Raw genomic sequence first — 24,791 nt, forward strand, 5'->3', positions numbered from 1 at the left:
ATTAGGCTACTGAGGAATTGTATGTCATGGAAAAACTAACATTCATACGTAGACTACAAGAGGATAAGTTCTATAAAAAGTGGGATCTCTTCTTTCAGCCTATGAGGAATTTATCAATGTATCCTGTAATATGAAAAATGCAGCCTTGTTTTTGTTTTGTTTCCTTTTTTGTCCCTTGCTTTGTTTTAGTCTTCTTTTCTGTCTTTTTATCAATAAAAATTAAGTGAACCAATCTGGAAGTTCCAGACCCACAGGACAGCCCGGTTCTCATGTCCGAGAAATTTGAGATAAATAGATGGAAAACAAAAGGTGAATGAGTTCATCTTTTTACCTGTAGTAGCTGTGTTTCTTTCAGTGGTTGAGCTGCTAACAAACAAACGTCCTCCTGCTGCTTAACGACCACACTGTTTTCAAACACACCTTTTAGTTGTTGTTTTACTACTAAAGTGTAAGGCGAACCTACATGGTTGTGCACATGCGCATTAGCGCTGCTGGAGCGTGTACGGTGCAAGTAAAATAAACGGTCAATAGGGGGAACCATGGTACCAGCAACCAGCATGGTACCAGCATGGTACCAATGCCATGCATGCCACTGAGCATGGTACAACAGTCTGCTCCCTACTGTTGACTGTACCATGCTGGTACCATGGTGTAGGAGCCAAAATATACATTTTGTTTGTTTATTCTATTTGTTTATTTTTTTTCCCACGCTTGGGTTTTCGATGTGCCACAGCCCTTACCTGGTTGATGAGCTCCTGTTGTGTGTCTGCTAATCATTTTACTTATGTCAGCTGTGTGTCTGGGCAGTGGCATTCAGTGAGAGAATGGGGGTGAGCTCTAGGCTCAATATTTTCTGTTGACCGTTTATCCGTTTATCTTTTGATCGTTTATCCGTTTATCTTTTGATCGTTTATACCAACAGAGTACGTTTTCATTTATCAACATTTTCAGTACATTCTTGGACCTTGTTTATTTGTCAATAAATCTAAAACTACAATAAGAACCTTTCTGGATTTGATTGGAAACGCGTCATACAGTTCCTGCCGACAGCTCAGCCTCATAGCACTACTACTATTTGATTTGATGGGAAGAAGTAGTCGCTACAACATTGTCAACAGAAAGTAATATGATCTGGAAGGAAACATTGGAACATGGAGAACATCGCAGCAACAGTTGAACTTTGAGTGGCGCCTCAGTGACTCGGATTGGAGCGAGATGAACCGCCGCAGCGGTGAAAATGTTTGAACACGCAACAGCGCATCACAGCCATTAGCGGTGAGATACAATTGTATTAGCACGCCAATTCCTTCTGTGTATTTGGTTGAATTGAACACAGTTGGAAGAAGTGCTGCCGCTGGTCCATTGGGGACTATTGATTGAATTGGCTGGTGTTGTGTGCGCGCTGCTGCGCTGGATTGACGCAATTGACTGGGGTCACGGCTGCTCGTTTCACTGTGGTTGCTTGCCGTGAATTCTTTCTTGTATATTGGATGGACATGTCAAAATGAGTGACACAAACGTTACAAGTACAGGCACAAACGAAATGGATCTGGAGGATCAAATGGAGGAGGAGTCACGGAGGAGGACGGTCAAGCTCACGGCCAAAGCGCTGTCAAATAAAATTGAAAAGGATCAGAAAGACCGTAAATCTTATGTGAAACAAATGCAAGAGCTCACAAAGGAAATAAAAGGGCTCATGAAAAATGATGCAAATGTAAGGGATGTGCAAAGCACAATGGAGAAACTGAATGAAATGTATGAAAATGCAAAAGCAGCACATAATTCAGCAATTGTCTTGATTCCACAGGAGGAGCTGGAAAATCAAAATTTGTGGTTTTCACGTGTCATAAAGCACCATTCAGATTTCAGGGATGATGTAAAACTGTGGTTTGATATGATTGAAATGCCAATGAATGAAATGCCAATGGTTGAAATGCCAATTCATGAAATGATTATTGTGAATGAATCAATTCCTGCACAATCAGTAACTGAAGCTGAGCCAGTTACTGAATCTGTTCATGTGGAAATTAATGTTGGACATGCACAACATATTGAAATACCTGTTGGACAGGAGGTGGAAACTGTGGAAATGACTGATGGGCAGCAGGACAAATTGCTACCCACTAATGCTCAAAGGCACACACAATCACAACATGTAACGCAGTCACAACAGGCAACAGAGTCAGCTGACTTACAGGAAACAATCCAACCTGGTGACAGTGTGTCAAACATAACCAAGAAAACAAAGGGTTCTAAAGCTTCAAGTACAGAATCCGCACGTTTGAAAGCGGAGGCAGAAATGGCTGCTCTCATTGTTCATCAAAAAATGATCCAGAATAGACATGCCCTAGAGGAGCAAATGGAGCACCTGAGAAGACAAAAGGAAAAGCTGGAGCTGGAAACGAACATGGCTGCTAATGTGGCAAAAATGAAGGTTCTAGGCTCAAAGAGATCTGGTGTTACTGTTCAATCTTATGTGACAGATGGAATGATGTCTTATTTTGAGAAGGCAAAGCAGGCTGCTGTTTACACAACACATTTACAACCCACTCAAGATCAAGTTCATGTGCCCTCACAACCCACTGTTGGCAGGCAGGCACCAGCACCTATAACAACAGGTGGCGCTGTGGCTCCGCTCCACTCACTGACAGCAAATACAACTACAGAGAGAGCTGTTGGGGCATCGGCGCCAGCGGGCACTGCCACAGGCAGAGCTGTAAATCAGGCTGTACGATCTCGCACAACAGCAGCACCAGTGGAAAGCCAAATGGGCCCCAGAGGTACAGTTGAACAGGGCAATAATATATATTCTGTCATGGAGAAGCAAAATGAACTCACAGCTTTACTCATTCAACATCAATGTCTGTCTTCTATGCCGAAGAAGGAGATTCATGTTTTTGATGGTGACCCACTTCAATATCACACATTCATAAAATCCTTTGAACACAGCATTGAAACCAAAAACCCAAATCCGACAGATTGTCTCTACTATCTGGAACAATACACCCAAGGACAACCCAGGGAACTGGTGAGGAGTTGTCTTCATATGGTGTCGGACAGAGGTTACAGGAAGGCTAAAGCTCTACTGAAAGAGCACTTCGGCAATGAGCATAAGATCTCTACAGCCTATGTGGAGAAGGCTCTTTCATGGCTGTCAATCAAAGCCGATGACACTAAAGCTCTGCAAGCGTATACTCTCTTCCTACGAGGATGTTCTAATGCAATGGAGGATGTTGACTACATGCACGAGCTGGATATGCCATCTAACTTGTTGACCATTATAAAGAAGCTGCCTTACCGTTTGAGAGATAAATGGCGATCTGTGGTATGTGATTTCCAGGAGAACCACGGCAGAAGAGCAAGTTTCAAAGACATTGTCATTTTTCTAGAGAAACAAGTCAAGATTGTAACGGATCCCATTTTTGGTGACATCAAAGACACTCCAGAAAGCAAAGACACAAGAAGGTCCAGGTCACAACCTCTTCACAAAACAAAGGGAAGTAATTTTGCAACCACAGTGACGGCTGCAAAAGAGAAGGAAAAGGAAGGTCGTTTTGTGATGAAGAGATGTTTATTCTGCCAGGGTGAACATGCTCTAGAACTGTGCCCAGAGCTTGAGAAGAGGGAACATAATGAGAAATTCACATTTCTAAAAGAAAACGGAATTTGTTTTGGATGTATGTGTAAAGGACATGTCAGTGCTACATGTAGAAAGAGACTCAATTGCAGCATTTGCGGCTTAAGGCACCCCAAAATGCTGCATATCTACCAAAGAACGAAGGAATGGAACAAAGACTCAGTTGAAATGAAGGAGACTAAAGAAAAAGCAGTAGCTTCCGTGCTGACAAGTGGTCTAACTGGGGCCGGTGAAGATAAATGCAAACTTGCGATCGTGCCGGTTCAGGTAAAGGCCAGGAAAGGGAACACGACAGTACATACATATGCATTCCTCGACCCAGGTAGCACGGCATCGTTTTGCACAGAGAGGCTCATGGCTAAACTAAACCTTCATGGAAGAAAATCCAACATATTGTTGAGAACTATGGGACAAAAGAAGGTTATTGAAACGCAAATCGTTTCAGGCCTAGAAGTGGCTGGATTGAACAGCAATGAATTTTGTATTCTTCCAGGCATGTATACGCAGAGGACTATGCCTGTGAACAAAAGAAACATACCACAGCAAAATGACATCAATCAGTGGCCTCATTTGAGGAATATTCACCTACCTGAACTTGACTCTGAGGTGGAGCTGCTGATTGGCTCAGATGTACCCAAGGCACTGGAACCTATTGATGTCATCCGGAGTGTGGGAGATGGACCGTACGCTGTAAAAACCATGCTTGGTTGGACAGTTAATGGGCCATTAGATGGAAAGACTGACTATGCGCAAGACCAGTCAGTTATAAGTGCCAACCGGATATCAGTTGTGAAACTTGATCAACTATGGGAACAACAATTCAAGACAGACTTTCCAGAGTGCAGCAGAGACGACCAAGAACACTCAAGAGAAGACCAGCAGTTCTTGAATTCAGTCTCAACATCTGCTAAGCTTGTCAATGGGCATTATTGCATTGCATTGCCTTTAAAGCAAAAGGAGATATTCATGCCTGACAACCGAAGCGTGGCTGAACAACGCACACTGAACTTGAAGAAAAGGTTCAAGAAAGATTCTTCTTTTCATTCTGAATACACCAAGTTCATGTCTGATATGATATCTAAAGGTCACGCGGAGAAAGTACCAGACAACGTCTTGGGACGCAGTGATGGAGGAAAATGGTATCTACCACACCACGGCGTTCTACATCCACAAAAGAAAAAGCTCAGAGTGGTGTTCGACTGTGGAGCTACGTTTCGAGGTGTTTCACTGAACTCTCAGCTCTTACAGGGGCCAGACCTGACCAGTTCATTAATTGGAGTCTTGGCCAGATTCCGTAAAGAGCCTGTTGTCATCGCTGCTGATATAGAAGCAATGTTCCACCAGGTGAAAGTACCAACTGAAGATCGTGACTTGTTACGATTCCTCTGGTGGCCAGATGGAGACTACAGTCAGAACATGATAGAATACAGAATGACTGTACATTTATTTGGAGCAACTTCCTCGCCTAGCTGTGCAAACTTTTCCCTTAGGAAATGTGCTGAGGACAACGTCAACCAGTTCAGTGCTCAGGCTGTAAATACCATCATGAACAACTTTTACGTTGATGACTGTCTGGCATCAACAGCTACAGAGGAAAATGCAATATCTCTGTATCATGAACTACGAGCAATCTGTTTCAAGGGAGGCTTTATACTTACCAAGTGGATGAGTAACAGTCGTCAAGTGTTGAACGGCATACCTGAAACCGAAAGAGCAAAGGAAATGAAGAATCTTGATTTAGATCATGATGATTTACCTGTGGAAAGAGTGTTAGGAGTACAATGGTGCGTCCAATCAGATGTATTCAAGTTTAAAATCATCTTGAAAAACCGACCTCTCACAAGAAGGGGAATCCTCTCTGCAGTCAGTTCTGTATATGATCCCCTAGGAATGTTGGCTCCGGTAGTCTTAACTGCCAAGAAGATCCTGCAAAAGTTGTGTAGGAAAAAGATTGGTTGGGATGATGCAATTCCAGATTCTATTACAGAGGAATGGATGAATTGGATTCAAGATCTTCATCTATTGGAAGATTTCAAAGTTGACAGATGCTTCAAACCCAGAAGCTTTGGAACAGTGACATCTGCTCAACTGCATCATTTCGCCGATGCGTGTGAAGACGGTTATGGAACTGTCACGTACCTTCTACTGTACAATAACCGTGTCCAGGTACACTGTAGTTTTGTGCTGGGGAAAGCAAGAGTAGCTCCTTTAAAACCAGCTACTATCCCTAGAATGGAGTTGACTGCTGCTACCATGGCAAGCAAAATGGACACACTGATGAGAAAAGAGCTGCAGATGGAACTGGCAGACTCTGTATTTTGGACCGACAGCACATCTGTGCTCAAGTACATCAACAACAAGACCGCAAGATTTCGAACCTTTGTGGCAAATAGTGTTGCTACAATTGTCAAGTCTCACATGCACACCAGTGGAGATATGTTAACTCTGTTAACAACCCAGCAGACATGGCTTCGAGAGGCTTGACAGTTAAATCTTTTCTGAAGAAAACCACATGGGTGTCCGGTCCTCAGTTTCTTCTTCATCCCCAGGAAGAGTGGCCTCAGAATCCTGACAGGTTGGAAGAAATCTCAGCCAAGGACACTGAAGTAAGAAGCATGACTGTAAATGCTGCTCAGATAACATCTGAAGAAGTGGATGCAACAACACGCTTCATTCATCACTTCTCATCCTGGACTCGTTTGAAGAAGGCTGCAGCATGGATGCTCAGATTTAAAGGACTGCTTCTCAGCCGTATCAGAAAAAGAAAACAAGCCACAAGACTGGATTTTTGAACAGACCCATCACCAAAATCTGCCTGCTACAGGAGGCGGAAGAAAATTGACTTTGGATTTCACCTTTTCCCCTTTGCCGCTGACTTTTGCCCCTTTTTTTTGCCCCTTGCACACTACACTGATTCACTACACTCACTATGAACTATACATACACATCTTGAAGAAAGGAGAAAGAAGACTTTGCGTTTAAAAGAAGAAAAAAAATCGATTTGATTGCCATTCATGATTGTATAATTATTATTTGTTATTTAATAATTAGGGGCCGGTATTGTAGGAGCCAAAATATACATTTTGTTTGTTTATTCTATTTGTTTATTTTTTTCCCACGCTTGGGTTTTCGATGTGCCACAGCCCTTACCTGGTTGATGAGCTCCTGTTGTGTGTCTGCTAATCATTTTACTTATGTCAGCTGTGTGTCTGGGCAGTGGCATTCAGTGAGAGAATGGGGGTGAGCTCTAGGCTCAATATTTTCTGTTGACCGTTTATCCGTTTATCTTTTGATCGTTTATCCGTTTATCTTTTGATCGTTTATACCAACAGAGTACGTTTTCATTTATCAACATTTTCAGTACATTCTTGGACCTTGTTTATTTGTCAATAAATCTAAAACTACAATAAGAACCTTTCTGGATTTGATTGGAAACGCGTCATACAGTTCCTGCCGACAGCTCAGCCTCATAGCACTACTACTATTTGATTTGATGGGAAGAAGTAGTCGCTACAACACATGGTTAAAATGATTTAGTGAAGCCTTAATTTTGATGAGTTCACTCTGCTCAGTTAACTCATCAAAATTTGGCAAGTTATGTAAAAGTTATGCAATAACATAATAGCTCAGATTAGCCTATATATTTTATTCAAATGCAGTGAGGCTTCTGACTATCTGACCATCGAACCCGGGCCGCAGCGGTGAGAGCACTGAATCCTATATAGCCAAAAGACCATCAGGGACATGCTTTGTTTTGTGCAATCTGATGTCATTCACTATGAAAAATAGGGCATTTGTACAGTAAAATATTCAGGCCGATAAACAAAGTTCATCATTCCAAGTTTAACTTATTCAGCTGTCAAATATGTATATTATATATATATCTAATGTGTATATTTATATAACAACTGTCAGAATATAGAGCTATTTAACACCTATTTTAATAAAATAAAATCACGTACCCTACCTTTAACTAGTCGATTATGGCCAATGAAAAACTGAATGGCCCCAGTTAAAAAAAGAGTGTTAATATAAGACTATACTTATACTTACTATATAAGACTACTATAATGAAAAGAAAGGCTTTTGCACAATACAGGCGACAGGTGCGTAGGAGAGGGTACGCTGCCCCCTACAGGCGACAGGTGCGTAGGAGAGGGTACGCTGCCCCCTACAGGCGACAGGTGCGTAGGAGAGGGTACGGTTCCCAACAATGAAAAAGGAACAAACACCCGCACACTGTCTTCAAATCAGCTTAACATGCAGTGACCAACTTTTAATAGGGAAACAGCAACGTTTCGGCCTCCATCAGGCTATATTTAACATAAAGATAGCCTGATGAAGGCCGCACAGGCCGAAACGTTGCTGTTTTCCCTATTAAAGTTGGTCACTGCATTTGAAGAAAGTGTGTGGGCATTTTGTTCCTTTTTCATGACTACTATAATCAAAACTGAATATGGCAGACTTTGCTGCCATCTTCTGGCCATGTATGATTACTAATACTATGCAACATGACATGAACTGTTTCTCTATGATTGATGATGATGATATATAAATGGTATGAAATATAATGTTAACAAAATGGAGTCACCCAGTACTCCTAGTATCACATTTACTAGTACATAGAACTTTATTTAGAAAAGTACACAGTATTGGCATTTAATAAAAACATTTCCAAATGTCACCCATATAGATAAAGGCTTAAATAGTCATGTAACTAACTAACTGGGGTAAATAGCTGTACTGAGATGTAGCCTACTATTTGATTAATTCCATACACAAAGGCAGATCATAACTTGGGTAAATAGCTGTACCGAGATGTACCATTTGATTAATTCCATACACACAGTTAACACAGCAAATGAGCAAACCGAAGCCACTCTGAGCCAAATGTAATTGGCATTAAACGCTTTAAACACAGCAAAGATCACTGCAAAATAATATCAAAAGGCTAAAAGCCATAGAGACAGCAAAATGGGCAGTAATCAAGCGCCAGTGTGCAGCCCATTAACCAATATTATATGTCTGTCTGTGATGGTAGCCTTTACTAGCCTATTGTTGGTCAAGACAGCAATGAAGGACTCGTTTAAAGCCACATGGGCTATTTCAGTTATAGTACAAAAGAATAAAACTGTAGCAGCATAGAGTTTAAAAACCAAAACAAAAGGTAAAAAAAGAACAGCGGTTCAACGTACAGTACACAAATCCTGAAATAGAACAAACATTGAATTAGCCTCACAATTTACCCTGGGTCTAAAGTGCTTGTCATATAGTTGTATTTAGAATCCAACTTTGACGTAGCCCTCATTAGCATTACACCAGTAGCCTACTATAAACTGCATTAAAAGTATGCATGCTTTAGTATGCAGGTGAGCACATGGGCTAGCCGTAATTTGGAACTCTAGATTTTTTTCTAATGGGATGAATCTAGAGTTGCAATACCCTCCATTGACTCCCCACTCATCTTTTTTGGTTTGCGATCTGCTCGTCTTAAACGACGTTAAACTCACCAACATTGCAGCAGTAGTCCAAGCTTGAATTATCCTCTTTCAATCTGCCAAGCTTGTTTTTCATAAAAGTCCACCGTAGAGATGTTATGAGATACTTTCTGTCAAGACATCCTCTGCAGGTGATTCTTTGTGTGTTGCAGTTTGGAAGCACTCGTTCCAAACTCCAGCACTTATAATCACCTGCACAGAATTTCTTGACAAAGTAGCTCATAACATTAGTTTTTTATTGTCTCCACCAGGCCGAAGGCATGTGGGGAGAGTATGTTTTGCACTCCGTCCGTCCGCGTGTCCGTCCGTCCGTGTGTGTGTCCGTCCGTGTGTCCGTGAACAGCTAATCTCGGCCACCGTTAACCCGGTCGATGCCATATTTTGCACACACACTCCCTGGATGCCAACGATGAACCTCTGCCCCAAACTTTCCAGAATAGCCTGTTATAGCGCCACCAGGAGGCCGCTTTGTGCAAAACAAGTTTTTGCACAGTACACCTACAGATTTGGTCCAAACATCACGCAAATTGGTACACAGTCTCTCTAGTCTAGAGCCATTCAACGAAACGGGTCTTTCAGATTTATCAGACTCCATCCTGATTGGTTAAGATTGGCTTCCAAAGTTCACAGGAGTGCTCAGTTTCAAACAAAATGCTGCAAATCATGAACACATCGCGTGATTTCCTTGAAATTGTGCACCCACATTCCCACTAGGCCGAGGACGAAATGCCACATTCAACTCAGCCTCAAGGTGGCGCTATAACTGGCCGAAAAGTGTTTTCACCTCTAACTGCACGGATCTGTGGATAACCTGGTGGAGACCTGTGCCCAGAAGGGCACTTTTTCTAGTTTTACTTTTGGTATTGCACTCTCCTGGGGTGAAATGAGTGCCAACTAAGGGGGGTGGGAACTGTTTTTTGGTATATTGAAGCAATGGGGTTTTTTCTTCTCAAGCTTCATTGTTGTGTGTTTTCTATAATGTTGTTAGGCTATATTGTTGTTTTATTTTCTCTGTGGGGTTGTTGTGGGTTTGTGTTGGGTGGGGTGTTTGGAACGGGACCAAAATAACTGAACAACCAATATGTCAATTTGAAGCTAATTCAATGACTTTAGCCATAGAAACGGTCAGATTATATGTTACTGTTTTTGAGTAACTTTTCCAAAACGGACTGTGATAGATTCCATCCAAGGGCTGTCTGGGGCATGCATGCAAAATATCTCCATGATCAAAATGTGTGTAGCTTGAATGACCCTCTTTCTGTTCTCATACCGTGATCTATGATCTATAGATCTATGATCTATGTCAGTAGAGGAAGTGGCTTTTCAGATGGATTTTCTTAGCTATAGATTTGCTATATGGGTAAAATAATCAATCAATCAAATCAGTTACAAGTTACAGAACAAGTATGTTGACGTGTGCTTCCATGAAGTAGGCTACTGAAGAAAAAAAACTAACAGTCAATCATGTCAATTTATTTATTATTGCTGAATCAGTTTTCTCGTGGCACTTCAAGACCATATACGTCATTTACCCAACAATTCCAAGGACAAACTGTCCTTTTCACAATGCATTATGGGACAACTTCAAGGTATATAGGCCTAAAGGGTAGTGTGATATTCTTTGGTTAAAACAAAACATTTTTTTGTTAAAAGGTTAAAGCATTATATTGTGACAGTAATCATTGCTATAGGGCAGTGGTTTTCAACCTTTTTCATAGCAAGGTCCATTATTTATTTGGCATTTGAGCCACGGAACCACCATTTTATGAGATTTAGCCTTAATATTTTGTTATAAGATATTCCATGCTGTATTGATGTGGTACCATAGGAGATAACAGGCAAATAACACTTATTCTACATTCTCTAATTGTGTAGACCTCTTGTAAATTAAGTAATGCAGATGTTTAACAATATTTTAACTCTTGAGCGTGTATCCAAATGAACCCATACGGGTCCATGTGGTTTCATTTTACACTCTCAAGAGTTAAAGATCTATAAGGGTCCATTTGGTTACCAACTCTCCATCATTTAGCTGGGTCCCCGGGCCACTGGTTGATAACCATTGCTCTACAGGTCTTTAATAAACAGAAAATACATTTTCAGGTAAGTGACACATTTTCAGCCAATCAGGATATAGAGAGAGGAAATGAGATATCTGGCTGGAAAGACCTTGGCAACTAGTTAGAGAAAATTAGCGAAATATCTGGCAAATCTTGAACAACCAATATATTGGTTGTTAATGGTACCCCAACTTTCAGCAGCTGTCACAAAGTTTCCCAGGGGAGTTGGGTTGGAACAAATTTATATGTTCTAGTAGCTAGCCACCTTTATGAACACATCTGTGAAGAAAGCTAGTGGTAAGCATTTGTTTTGCAGATGTGCCTCACATTTCGCAAATTTTTCGCTAAGACAGCTAAATTCTCTTATTAAACAGGACAAAGTGAGCGAAATAAATCTGGCAATACATGAGTTAAGTACCAAAAGTAAAATAGCCGATCTACAAGCTCAAACTGCGACACATTGTGAGCGTGTAGATCTGCTACTTTCATATGGCCGAAATACATATAGGGCTAAAGTGGTGCTTTGTAATCCAAATCAACAAAGTAACTAAACTAAAGTTTTCTAATAATTGTAGTGGAGTAAAAGTACAATATTTGCGTCTGAGATGTAGTGGTATTGTATAGTATTGCATATTGGAAATACCTCAAAATTGTACTTAATTACACGCAGTACTTGAGTACTTAGTTACTTTTCACAACTGGTGCACACCTTAGAGTATATATTAATAGAGACGGCAACCGGAGGAAACCCTGAGGCGAAATGGACATAGTGGCCGGATGTGGTATTGCAGCTCGAGCTGGCGCTGGTCCGTTGACTATCATTGCGCACGTTCATGTTATCGGGCCCATGACACGTGAACGAATATTTCATACGTGAACGCGTGCAATGATAGTAAACGGCACAGCGCGTTCACGATTTGGCCCAATCCATCCCAGAATGCACTTCCTACCCGGAAGGCGGAGTGAAATCGTCTCACGCGCTTTTTGAGCAACTTAATGCAAGTGGATGGGAGGAGGAATCCGGTGCCGTCTCTATTAATATATATACTCTAAGGTGCACACCCACACGATGGCTTGCTAATAGTCATAGTCATCCTTCACAAGGACACTCGATGTCCTGCATGGTGATCCCTGGTGAGCGATGCAGCCAGAGATCCATTCCACATATCGGTGGACGTTGGTGTAGATGCCGGGTGTGGCAAAACCGCATGTGGCGTTCCCCCAGCTCACCAAGCCTGCCATGTAGTAAACCCCATCTTCCTTGCAGATCAGAGGTCCGCCCGAATCCCCCTAAGAGACAGGATGTATAAGGACAGAACCATTATGAATGTAAGAACAGAACCAGTATGAATGTAAAGCCCAAACCACACCAATGGGTTTTGAGACGCAACAAAACGCGGTGTGATATGTCCCGTTGTTGCACATTGACCCAAGTCGACCCGAGTGATTCAATTGGTTGCATGGCGACCTATTGGTGTGGTTTGGGCTTTACATTCATACTGGAACCGCAGAATTATCGATTAATTGATTAACAATTAACAGTACGTACAGAGTGGGGAAATCACCTACTCCCTTAAATCGCTTAAATTTAAGGGAGTGATTAGTGATTATTTCCTGTCCCTTGGGCCTGCTGAAAGGTGGATTTTCAGGCCCATTTTAAAAGATGTACGTTTTTTTTTAATACTTTTTACCCTGTGTCAATTATCTAATGTGATCCTGGGCTCTACACACCCTCCACCAACCTAGTCCCCATATAGGGGGGACATGGGGAGAGCAACGGACTTGAACTCATGCTTCCTTCATGCCTGAGTGTCCAAGTTGCTCCTTTAAACCTGACAAAACCCTGGTTGGACGTAGCACGTGGAAGGAACACGTTATTCCAACCAGTTCCTTTCCCCTCCATCAGGCGCCCTGGCTGGCCAGGGGGAGGCAGTTTAGAGACCAGGATTACTGCATGTTTTTTTGTGAGGGTACCTACCCTAGGGGACACGGGGAGAACATGCAAACTCCACGCAGAATCAAACCCAGGACCTTCTAGCTGTGAGGCGACAGCACTACCAACTGTGCCACCTGTGCCCTCTGCATTTTTTGTATTGATGGAGTTTCTGAAGTAGTGTGTTCATCAAATGAATAGGAAAACATTTTATTTTCTCTAAAAGTCTATTTTTTTCATAAAACTTCTGGTCTGTTCAATCAAAGTCACCTCTTTAGGTGCGTATGTGGTCCACAAATCGCGAGTTTGACACCCCTGGTCTACACGCAACAAGATAAAGATATGCCTCGTCCTCCAAAGAAAAGATTCGTTCAAAGCTTATAAAGGTTTATCCTTACCCACCATCCTTTCATTCTATTATAGCCTACTAAACCTTTAAATTCACCCTTTCATTCTATTATAGCCTACTACACCTTTAAATTCATCCTTTCATTATATTATAGCCTACTACACCTTTAAATTCATCCTTTCATTTTATTATAGCCTACTACACCTTTAAATTCATCCTTTCATTCTATTATAGCCTACTACACTTTTAAATTCATCCTTTCATTCTATTATAGCCTACTACACCTTTAAATCCATCCTTTCATTCTATTATAGACTACACCTTTAAATTAATCCTTTCATTCTATTATAGCCTACTACACCTTTAAATTCATCCTTTCATTATATTATATCCTACTACACCTTTAAATTCATCCTTTCATTTTATTATAGCCTACTACACCTTTAAATTCATCCTTTCATTATATTATAGCCTACTACACCTTTAAATGCAAGGCATTCCTTGAGAAGATTTACAAAATGTTTCCTACTACTATTTATACACCAGTAAACTATAATACTATAATATTAATCACACTTAACACATTAAGTTCATTAAGAAGACATTTTCGAATGAGTTGATTCTCAGCAGTCGACATGCGCGTGTGCGTCACTTTAGGTGGACACGACTACAACACTAGGTCGCATTCACACCTCTACTTCACCTCTACTTCGGTAGACTCGATGCGATTGGGGGGTGGAGTTTGAATCATTCTTGCATATTCAATTTGCTGCGTTTGCGTTCACGCTGCGCTATATAGAAAGGAACCGCAGCAAGGAACTTTATCAATGTGTTCAATTCATAAACTACACAGTGAAATATATGGTGTTAAAATTATACTTTGAGTAATAGATAGAACGCAAAGGGTAGTGTGTCGTCGGGAGACGTGGACTGGACGTGTGTGTGTGTGTGTGTGTGTGTGTGTTCTGACGGGAGCGCCAAATTAATTATCTGACGTTTATAATAGCCTACTCCCATAAACATAGACGATCCAATCATTATATAAATGTATTATTAATATGCCATGTTTGCTACAGTTTATAGATCATAGATCATGCTGAGCTATGTGTTGAAGTTTGAAGTAGGCCTATAGGCTATTTGAAGAAAGTCCCCACTCGGATCCCCACACACAGTGACAGCACTCCATACGCACAGACCAAATATTCTGTACACTGCAGTGTTTTTTGTTTCCTTAATGGATCATTGCCAGTGCTACAGTATAGTGGCCGCTAGCGCGCCAGTGCCAGACGGTTTTGAAAAAATCACCAAAAATGACCGACAAGATTCATTTTAAGTTGCAGTGTAACATCCTGGTGTGAAGGTGACCTAATACACTCACTCACGCACCCACGCACACTTACACTACAGGAGCCAACTTTTCCCAACTTGTCTACTGCACAGATCATGGTGTCGTCCAGCTGGTTTCCATGGAACTCCTTACAACGCTCCTCAGACATCACGGAAAGCTGGCCATGTGACATTTTGTGTGGGTGGTCAGCTGAGGAAGAAGAACACACACAGACAGCTCAGCTAAAAATCCTTCTAGGACATCTAATTTCAGCTTTTTGTCCCATGTATTGTTATATGGAGCATATAGGGCCAGGGCATAGCAGTGGCGTCAATTTTATATATTTTATGGTGCCACTCACAAATAGGCCATTCATTAAATAAATGTATATATATATATATATATATATATATAACCGTGGGAGGTGCAAGTCTAGTTAGCAGGCATAGAAATCAAAAAAGGACTGCACACTCCAGGGAACAGAGACGGACAACTTACTGCATCAACTTATTTATTAGCACGATGCGTTTCGCCGTGAGCTTCGTCAGGCAAGCAGCTATAAACTACACAGGTTCATCCCGATGTTCTGGGCATCTTTGTAAAGTTAGTGTTAGTAAAAAGCAGGTAAAAGAGTAACGTTTGAGCAGACTAACATCAGTCACTACCATTCAATGTAGTAGAAACCTCTGAGTTTACACCGCAGATATGTCGTCTCTGCCTACAGGAAATATGTTCGCTGCGACCAGGGGACCCATTTCTGAATCGGTCTATAGGCTAAATGTCCTTTAGTTCATACTGCGGAACATAGTTACCCACAGTCTTTTCTCTAGCGCCACCATTAGGCCAAACCCTCCAGTTGTACAAAGGTAACTCAAAATGCATGATACTGGACACTTCATCATGACCTTTCCTTGGTAATGTTTAACACAGCTGGAAGCCATTTAAACATTGAAGGATAATGTTTAACACTGCTGGAAGCCATTTGAACATTGAAGGATAATGTTTAACACTGCTGGAAGCCATTTGAACATTGAAAGATAATGTTTAACACTGCTGGAAGCCATTTGAACATTGAAGGATAATGTTTAACACTGCTGGAAGCCATTTGGACATTGAAAGATAATGTTTAATACTGCTGGAAGCCATTTAAACATTGAAGGATAATGTTTAACACTGCTGGAAGCCATTTGAACATTGAAGGATAATGTTTAACACTGCTGGAAGCCATTTGAACATTGAAAGATAATGTTTAACACTGCTGGAAGCCATTTGAACATTGAAGGATAATGTTTAACACTGCTGGAAGCCATTTGGACATTGAAGGATAATGTTTAACACTGCTGGAAGCCATTTGAACATTGAAGGATACAGTGGAATAATAGAATAAAGAACTCCAGACAAACTGCATCATATACCTGCTACATTATACGATACATGTAACATAGGCAATTATACCTTATATAGACTAGTGCAGCTTTTATTTACGGTGTGATTAGTGGTTGGATACGTACCATCTATAGTTTAAGGTGTGATTAGTGGTTGGATACGTACCATCTTTAGTTTCGCCCCATCCAGCGACCACACACTGCTTTCCATCGGGGAAGCGCTTGTTTGGCAGACAGGCATATTTAACATAGCTGGTTTCCTTGGCACAGAATGGGTCATCGGTGACTTCCAGCTGGAGTAATGCTGAGACACAGTAAACAGAATAGAACAGTAAATAATAATACGGCGGTGGCTCAGGGGTAGAGTGACTGGATCGTAAACGCAAGGTTTCCAGTTCGAACCCGGGGGTCAGGGGATCTTAGTATAATCTGATCGACAGAAGGAATTGACTTTAAAGTAAACAGAATAGTACATAACACTAGAAAAGTCTTGTTTATTTATGTTGTTGGTGTCTTATAATCCCGTAAGGGATGGGTCTTAATGACAAGACACGGGAATAAAGATTAATTCATCCATTCATACATTTGAATATTTATTTAACGCTTGATTTTTTTTCTTTATAAACAATGTAAAACATAGATTGGTTACGCAACCATTGCCCATTGGCTACTACAAACGTTATGCAAACGTTATGTCGTGAGACATGGCTAAAGCATTTCCGGGGGTCCCCAGCCCAAAAGGTTGAAAACCCCTGATCTATAGATAACATCACCTGTACCACTTGTTATCTAGACACCAGTAAGACGCCCTGAGGGCGAGACCCCTGAGGGCGAGACGCCGAGAAGCGACCTCGCTCTAAAGGGCGAGGTCTGCATTTTCGGGCCTGTTAAGAATTCCAGTTTTCGCCGGCTTCCGGGCGCGGCTGCACTAATAACTTTGGGGCGGGCCCGTCTAGACTAGTTTAAATGAACAGGTATTCAGTCAAAAGGGAGACATCGAAGAGGAAGGATGGGTGGGGAAGGATCAACATATGGAATGTTAGAACAGGTCAGCTCCATATACAGTATTGAGATCTAAGGGTTTGAGGTCAGATGTAGATTTGTTGGCCAATATTGATGACACCAGGGATCTCCATGTATGGGCTTAATAATGTCACATGATGTCACATGCTCCATCCCTGATGATGTCACGTGCTCCATCCCACCCGGCTATGCAATACCCGTTGTACCCGTGTCAGAGAACCCGTTGTACCCGTGTCAGAGAACCCGTTGTACCCGTGTCAGAGAACCCGTTGTACCCGTGTCAGAGTACCTGTTGTACCCGTGTCAGAGTACCCGTTGTACCCGTGTCAGAGTACCCGTTGTACCCGTGTCAGAGAACCCGTTGTACGCGTGTCAGAGAACCCGTTGTACCCGTGTCAGAGAACCCGTTGTACCCGTGTCAGAGTACCTGTTGTACCCGTGTCAGAGAACCTGTTGTACCCGTGTCAGAGAACCCGTTGTACCCGTGTCAGAGAACCTGTTGTACCCGTGTCAGAGTACCCATTGTACCCGTGTCAGAGTACCCGTTGTACCCGTGTCAGAGAACCCGTTGTACCCGTGTCAGAGAACCTGTTGTACCCGTGTCAGAGAACCCGTTGTACCCGTGTCAGAGAACCCGTTGTACCCCTGTCAGAGAACCCGTTGTACCTGTGTCAGAGAACCCGTTGTACCCGTGTCAGAGAACCCGTTGTACCCGTGTCAGAGAACCCGTTGTACCCGTGTCAGAGAACCCGTTGTACCCGTGTCAGAGAACCCGTTGTACCCGTGTCAGAGAACCCATTGTACCCGTGTCAGAGACAGTGGCGGTGTCGGTGGGGCGGAACGGTTCTCGAGTTAATTGCCTTACAGCCGTCCGTCCGTCCGTCTCTTGATTAGTTTTCACTTAGTGAATTAGTGTTTAGTTTTAGTCGACTAATTGTCATGAGATTTTAGTCGACTAAATCTACGGTCGATTTAGTTGACTAAAATGTATTTTGTCGGGCCTTGATGCCTTGAAATTAGCCGATCTACAAGCGCGACGTGTTGTGAGCTTGTAGATCGGCTATTTTCAGCATGCAACCAAATGTAAAATGACTCCATTTTCGTCACCGCTAAACCCCTTATCCCTAAACTTCTTTGCCTTTTTCTACTATTTTGAAAAACATGTTTGAATAGTTCAACTAGTCAATCTACATTGACATTGACAACCTTGTAGACTGGCTATTTTAACTATTCAAAAATGTTTTGCAAAATTGTAAAAAAAAAGGCAACGAAGTTTAGGGATAAGGGGTTTAGTGCTGACGAAAATGGAGTCATTTTACATTTGGTTGCATGCTGAAAATAGCCGATCTACAAGCTCACAACACGTCGCGCTTGTAGATCGGCTAATTTCAAGGCATCAAGGCCCGACAAAATACATCCACTATCCACTACCTGTATCCAGTACCTTCCTAACATTTTAGTCTTATTTGTTGACGAAATTGTCAGTATATTTAGTCTGTTTTAGTCATCATAGCTTAGTTTTAATTTAGTTTCCAATAGTTTTTGTCAGTGAAAAAAGGTAGTCGACGAACATTTTTCGTCTTAGTTTTAGTCGACACTGGTACACACGTACTGTACAGACAGACATACAGACAGACAGACGTACAGACAGACAGACGTACAGAGACGTACAGACAGACAGACGTACAGACAGACAGACGTACAGACAGACAGACAGACGTACAGACAGACAGACATACAGACAGACAGGCAGACGTACAGACGTACAGACAGACAGACGTACAGACAGACAGACAGACAGACAGACAGACAGACAGACAGACAGACAGAGACGTACAGACAGACAGACGTACAGACAGACGTACAGAGATGTACAGACAGACAGACAGACAGACAGACAGACGTACAGACAGACAGACAGACGTACAGACAGATGTACAGATATAACACCAGATTAAGGTAAGAAATCAGCTCGTCTGGAAAAGAAGACATACAGTAAATTAATGGCCTCACCAATGTCATTAGTAGCAACGCCAATGTTGCCTATTATCCTGTAACCCAGAAAAACAAAGTCTCTCTTCACGGAGATGACCTGGTCTGACTCTTCTTCGCTCCCGTTGTCCACTCCCCCCACGACCACCTGCATGTCCTTGGTGTTGTTACTGGAGAAACAAGCAAGTCAGTCATTAGGACCACCTGTGCATGTTAGCACATGTTAGCATTTAGAGCAGCTCATGTTAGCACATGTTAGCATTTAGGCTTACATGCAGTGAGCAGCAGTGAGGACCCAACAGGACGCGATGAGGACGCCTCCACAGGCGTGTCCGAACGCCTTAGATGAGTTTTTGGCTCTGTGCTGCAGGGACACCTGCCATGGATGGTCTCCAGGACGGGACAGAGTGCCTCCGCTGATCCTGAGTTCATAGTCGGTCTGGTCCGTGCGCCTGCCGCAATGGGCAACTAGACGAGACAACTAGAGCATGAGAGCCAGGGAGAGAAGTGTGGGGGGGGGGGGGGGGGGGGGGGGGGGGGTACATGAACATGCATTTTGTAGGCTAATGTAGGAAATTCATTATTATTTGGGAAATGACCTGGTCAAGTATGATGCAGTCTGACACATCGATGTTGTCAGTTACTACTGAGTAGTCGGATGTCAAGAACTTCCACAGAAAAGGTAGTTAGAATTTCAAGGGAAAGTGTAAAACATTGTGTTACGCAGTGTTTAATCGCTCTATAGATATGATCAATTAAACTTACGGTAATATCAAAAAACAACAACAGCCATTAAGTCATCAATAATGTATTTAGAACATAGTGAATTCTAAGTAATTGTAACTTGGCAGGGATTCATCGTTTGGCAAAGTGCCATTCACTATTTAATATGCAGGATTTACACACTGCTTTAGCTCGTATTCATTGCCATGTTTTAAACTGTATTTTCTGTACGTTTGAAACAGCCATGGTTTGTGTTGTGTATAAACACTGCATAATAATATCCCACTTCCAAACGAATGGTGTTGGTAGCCTACTTGGAATTTGTGTTCTATGAACATCGTTTATTAATTAATGGCTTTTAAAATATATATTATGATAAATCAAGCGTAATCGATAGTTAAGTGTATGTATGTAAATATATATATATATCTGCCCCACCTCCCCGGCCTCCTCCCTGTAGTTCTTATTCCAGGCGTTATGGGATATTATTGTATTGTTAATTGTGTTGAAGCATGTGTTGATGTGTTATTACTGTGTATTGTTGTTCATGGATTATTGTATCTTTGGCTCTCCTCTGGGGAGTCGTTGATATCAGAGCTGTGTCTCAGTGCACAGATAATCAGATAATGTCTTGATAGGCAGATTATCCGATATCACATGAGCAGAGCCACACCGCCATACTAACATGCAGTAGCTTTGCAATGAATGCTTTATGGTCAATCTGAGCTGAAGTGTGTCAATGAACTTTGATGATCATATCTATAGAAAAGTGTCTCTTACCAAGCAAATAATATTTGCTTCGTAAGAGACACTTTTCTATAGATATGATATATTATATCAGGCCATTGTGTTGTGTTGGATCATGTCCAGCAGTCAAGGAAAACATTGCTAGGCTTGTTTCATTTTCTAAAGTAGCGTTCCTTGTCGAGTGGCAACAAGGATCTGTGCCTGTGATCTGGCAATCCATGACGCCTACTTTTAAATTAGTAGTATTTTAAAGCATCTGCGTTTGAAAACCCAACACCCCACTGTTTATTCCGGTTGGGAGAACTCGGAACTTTACCCCATAGCTCCACCCCCCAGCTATATTGATGACACAATGCCGTGTGTATGTATCAACACTGTTACTGCCGACGAACGTACACTTACCTTCACATATCAGAGTTAAAGGTGTCCATTCCCCCGCCACACACCTCACATAGGGGCTTCCTCCGTTCATAGTATATCCCACTATGCACTCGTACAGCACCGTCGCTCTGGGTGCGTACATGGTCTTCATCCGGCTGATCATGATGCTGTTGGAACGGTAGACCTCTGGAGGTCCACAGTGCGTTGGAAGCCACGGAGCTGTGGTGAAATGTGTATTTTTATTGTGTATTATTTGAACGTCTCATTACTAAATCGCCGCTACCTCGCGGTTACGCCTCTGATGACTTTTAACCCATTCTGGACGGGAACCCCTTTTTGGTGTTTTAAACATGAAAAATAGCAGATCAAGCTCATAGCATATCTGCTATTTTTGAAGAATCTTGAAAATGTAGAGCAAATCTTTGAATATTATATTCTTTCACAGTGAACGTTTTTAACTCAAATCTTTGCTTCTGGGGGGGTCCCTGGAACAACATATTTTCACATGGGGTCAGCGGCTAATTACATATATTTGTGGGGGTCCTTGACATGAAAATGTTTGAGAACGACTGACATAGAAAAATGTTTTTTTTTTTCTTCAGAAAACAGTCAGGATTTAGAAGGCATTTGTAGAATCGTCCTCAGATCTAAATGGGTTAAAAAGACAGTAGCCATTTTAGCTTTAGTCGATTTCACTTCTGGTTAATTTCGCAGTCAATTTTGGGGTCTTATAAAATACAGGGTAGGTATCTATCTGGCTGCACATTTTCATGACGGCTATTGCAGCTGTTGTTTGTTGTCTGTAAAAACTATAAGATGTTTTACTTTAGTTCACTTACGCTGAACTTCTAGAGAGTGTTTTGATGACCTCCGGGATCCATGTGTGTTTTTCACCAGACAGAAGTACTGTCCAGAGTCTGTAGGAGACACATTGTTCTTCACCAGCTGAGGACCAGTGGAGATGGATCTGCGGTCTTTGTACCAGGTGTAGGTGTCTACTGGTGGGTTGGCTTCACTGCTGCAGGTCAGAGTCACTGTGCTGCCCTCAACAACGCCTCCTGGTGGACTCACTGATACTGAGGGCCTTTCTGGAGGGTCTGTGGAGGAATATTGATTGATGCACTCAAATAGCACTGTGCTGTGTATACAGCATTTTACACCAATATCAATAACAATAATTCATGTGTAACATTACATCAACTTAGGTTAAAATAATAACACTAATGTAATTATTTACACTAAAGTAATCTAAAAACACTTAAAAAGAGCAAGATAGAATGTATTTCAATGTATTTTTCTAAAATGAATTATGATGATATTTATGTTCATGCATAGCCAACACACACACACACACACATACACACGCGTGCATGCACGCACACACACACACACACACACACACACACACACACACACACACACAGACATCATTAATATAATTAGATTGTAATTCAATTAAAAACTCACAGTGGACATCAACAGTGACTGGAGGTGAATCGACTGTAGCAATGTCGTTAAATGCCTCACAGTGGTATGTTCCACTGACACTGGGTTGGATGTTAGAGATGCTCATTGTGTTCTTCTGTGCCACTTCAGTGTTGTCTTTGAAAAGGATGTAGGCCTGGATTGGTGGATGTGACCCACTGGCGCTGCAGGTCAGAGTGATTGAGCTTCCTTTGACAACATCTCCTGGTGGATCTACGGCCAAAAGGACATTCTTGGGACCATCTGTTGGAGAAAGATGTATATCTGTTTTACAGTCCTCCTCATCAGTTGTTTATGTTGTTTATGTGCTTCCTTGGTCCGGACCAACCACTGAGATCTCTGAGCAACTAGAAATATAATTCACCTGCAACACTGTCTACTCACTCGGCAGTAAACAAACCAACACACAGTATAAATGTGTACAGGCTATCTGAACATTCATAAAGTGACAATGTAATGATTCTAAAGACCAAATTGTCAAACTTTACCAAAGAAAGAGGCAAACATTATGAAAATAGGCGATCTACAAACTCACAATGCCTCGCACTGCTTGCAGGTGGGGGGTTAAACTATTGTAGATTGTGAGGCTGGGGGTGTATACTATTGTAGATTGTCAGGTTGGGGGGGTTGAACTATTGTAGATTAGGTTTTAATGCATCTTTAAACATCTTAAATAATTATTATTACTTATCATCAGACATCACATGAGCCAATCGAATCATCACAAATGTCATTCACTTTTCTGCCCTCACTTTTATCCTCAATATTGCTCAGCCAATCAAATCATCGCTATGGGATGATCAGTCAATCATCAACCAATGTTTGTGTTCACACAAATCTTGAATGAATATATATTCTTTCACAGTGAATGTTGTGTTCTTCTGTGCCAGGACCATGTTGTCTTTGTAAAGGATGTAGCTCTGGATTGGTGGATGTGACCCACTGTCGCTGCAGGTCAGAGTGACTGAGCTTCCTTTGACAACATCTTGTGGATTTACTGATAGCATTACATTCTTGGGACCATCTGTTGGAGAAAGATGTATGTCTCTTTAACAGTCCTCTTTATCACTATCATGTGTTGTTCACCTGCTTCCTAGGGAGGCAGTCAGACGTGCTGGTGACAGCATAGCCTGCAGGCCCAGCCAGCGTGCTTTCTGGTCTAGAGGGGCAGGTAGCCTGGCCCAGCCAGCATGCTTTCTGGTCTAGAGGGGCGGGTAGCCTGGCCCAGCCAGCGTGCTTTCTGGGGTCAGGCTCGCATGGAGCACGCGCTGGAGTATTAAATATTGTGTCTCGAACCCCCAAAACGTGGTGTTATGGTGAGGGTGTGGGCCAGGAGATGGGGTCGCTGACCAGTGCCAGCCGCATTTGGAAAAAGGTCACCAAATAGCTAGTGGATGTAAACAAGGCTTGAACCGGAAGTGAAAGTCTGCTATTTCACAGGGGTCTGTCTGGTCTGTCTATGCTAGTGATCCGTTTTATTATCATAACTAAGTCAATCTAAGGTGTAATCAAGCGCCGAATATCGCATTTTTTGCATATTATGAGCCATAATGAATATAGACACGGTTTGTGCGCGTGCACGGGCCTGCAAACGGGATTTTTGGCCGTTTTTACGTGAGAATCGTTCGGCGCTAGCACAAAAAAAGAAATGCTAACGTGATGCTAATCAAACGGCGATTAACGTGGATTAAACAAAGTCTGTCTTAACGGCCTAATAGGTGGTTGCTAGGGCCTAATAGGTGGTTGCTAGGGCCTAATAGGTGGTTGCTAGGGTACAACAGGTGGTTGCTAGGGCCTAAAAGGTGGTTGCTAGGGTACAACAGGTGGTTGCTAGGGTCTTAAAGCAGCTGTTAGGCTCCACTGTAGCTAAATGGCATTTCCCCATTGAAATGAATAAATGTGCGCGCGTGCGTCCGTGCGTGCGTGATGACAAGAGCGACCCTCACTTTTTTAGGGTTAAACAGTGTTGCTAGGGCCAAACAGGTGGTTTCTAGGGCCTAATAGGTGGTTGCTAGGGCAAACAAATAATTACAATGAGTATAAACAAAAAAAAGTGTTGTAACCTGCCGTTTTTTTCTTTTTTTCAAATTCTTTGTTTGGCCCAAAACATTGTGTTTATTGTCATGATGTGTCACGACTCCAGTTGGCTTTGTCCATGGCGTAAACGTCTTTAAATAAATACTTTTTGAAAAGGAAATTAATTGGCAAGTGTGGGGTTCCCATGGCAATCAATTGGCTGAGGCAGAGGCTG

The 24,791-nt window shown here is 42.1% G+C and overlaps 1 protein-coding gene across 1 annotated transcript in view; it reads right to left on the reverse strand.

The window, feature by feature from the left end:
- Nucleotides 1–12,272: 12,272 nt before the first annotated feature.
- The window catches only part of LOC310858213 (plasminogen-like), a gene marked incomplete at its 3' end in the record, with an annotated part of 19,918 nt that continues 7,399 nt past the window's right edge, over nucleotides 12,273–24,791 (reverse strand). The window contains exons 6-13 of the mRNA XM_083764321.1: nucleotides 22,523–22,783; nucleotides 21,895–22,152; nucleotides 21,077–21,274; nucleotides 19,477–19,672; nucleotides 19,226–19,374; nucleotides 16,356–16,493; nucleotides 14,878–15,014; nucleotides 12,273–12,485 (exon numbers count right to left, since the gene is read on the reverse strand). Coding sequence (XP_083620447.1) covers nucleotides 12,273–12,485; nucleotides 14,878–15,014; nucleotides 16,356–16,493; nucleotides 19,226–19,374; nucleotides 19,477–19,672; nucleotides 21,077–21,274; nucleotides 21,895–22,152; nucleotides 22,523–22,783 — 1,550 coding nt within the window. The remainder of the gene's footprint in view (nucleotides 12,486–14,877; nucleotides 15,015–16,355; nucleotides 16,494–19,225; nucleotides 19,375–19,476; nucleotides 19,673–21,076; nucleotides 21,275–21,894; nucleotides 22,153–22,522; nucleotides 22,784–24,791) is intronic.

This window comes from Protomyctophum parallelum (genome assembly GCF_964188405.1).
Source record: "Protomyctophum parallelum genome assembly, chromosome: 5".
NCBI classification, from domain to species: Eukaryota; Metazoa; Chordata; class Actinopteri; order Myctophiformes; family Myctophidae; genus Protomyctophum; species Protomyctophum parallelum.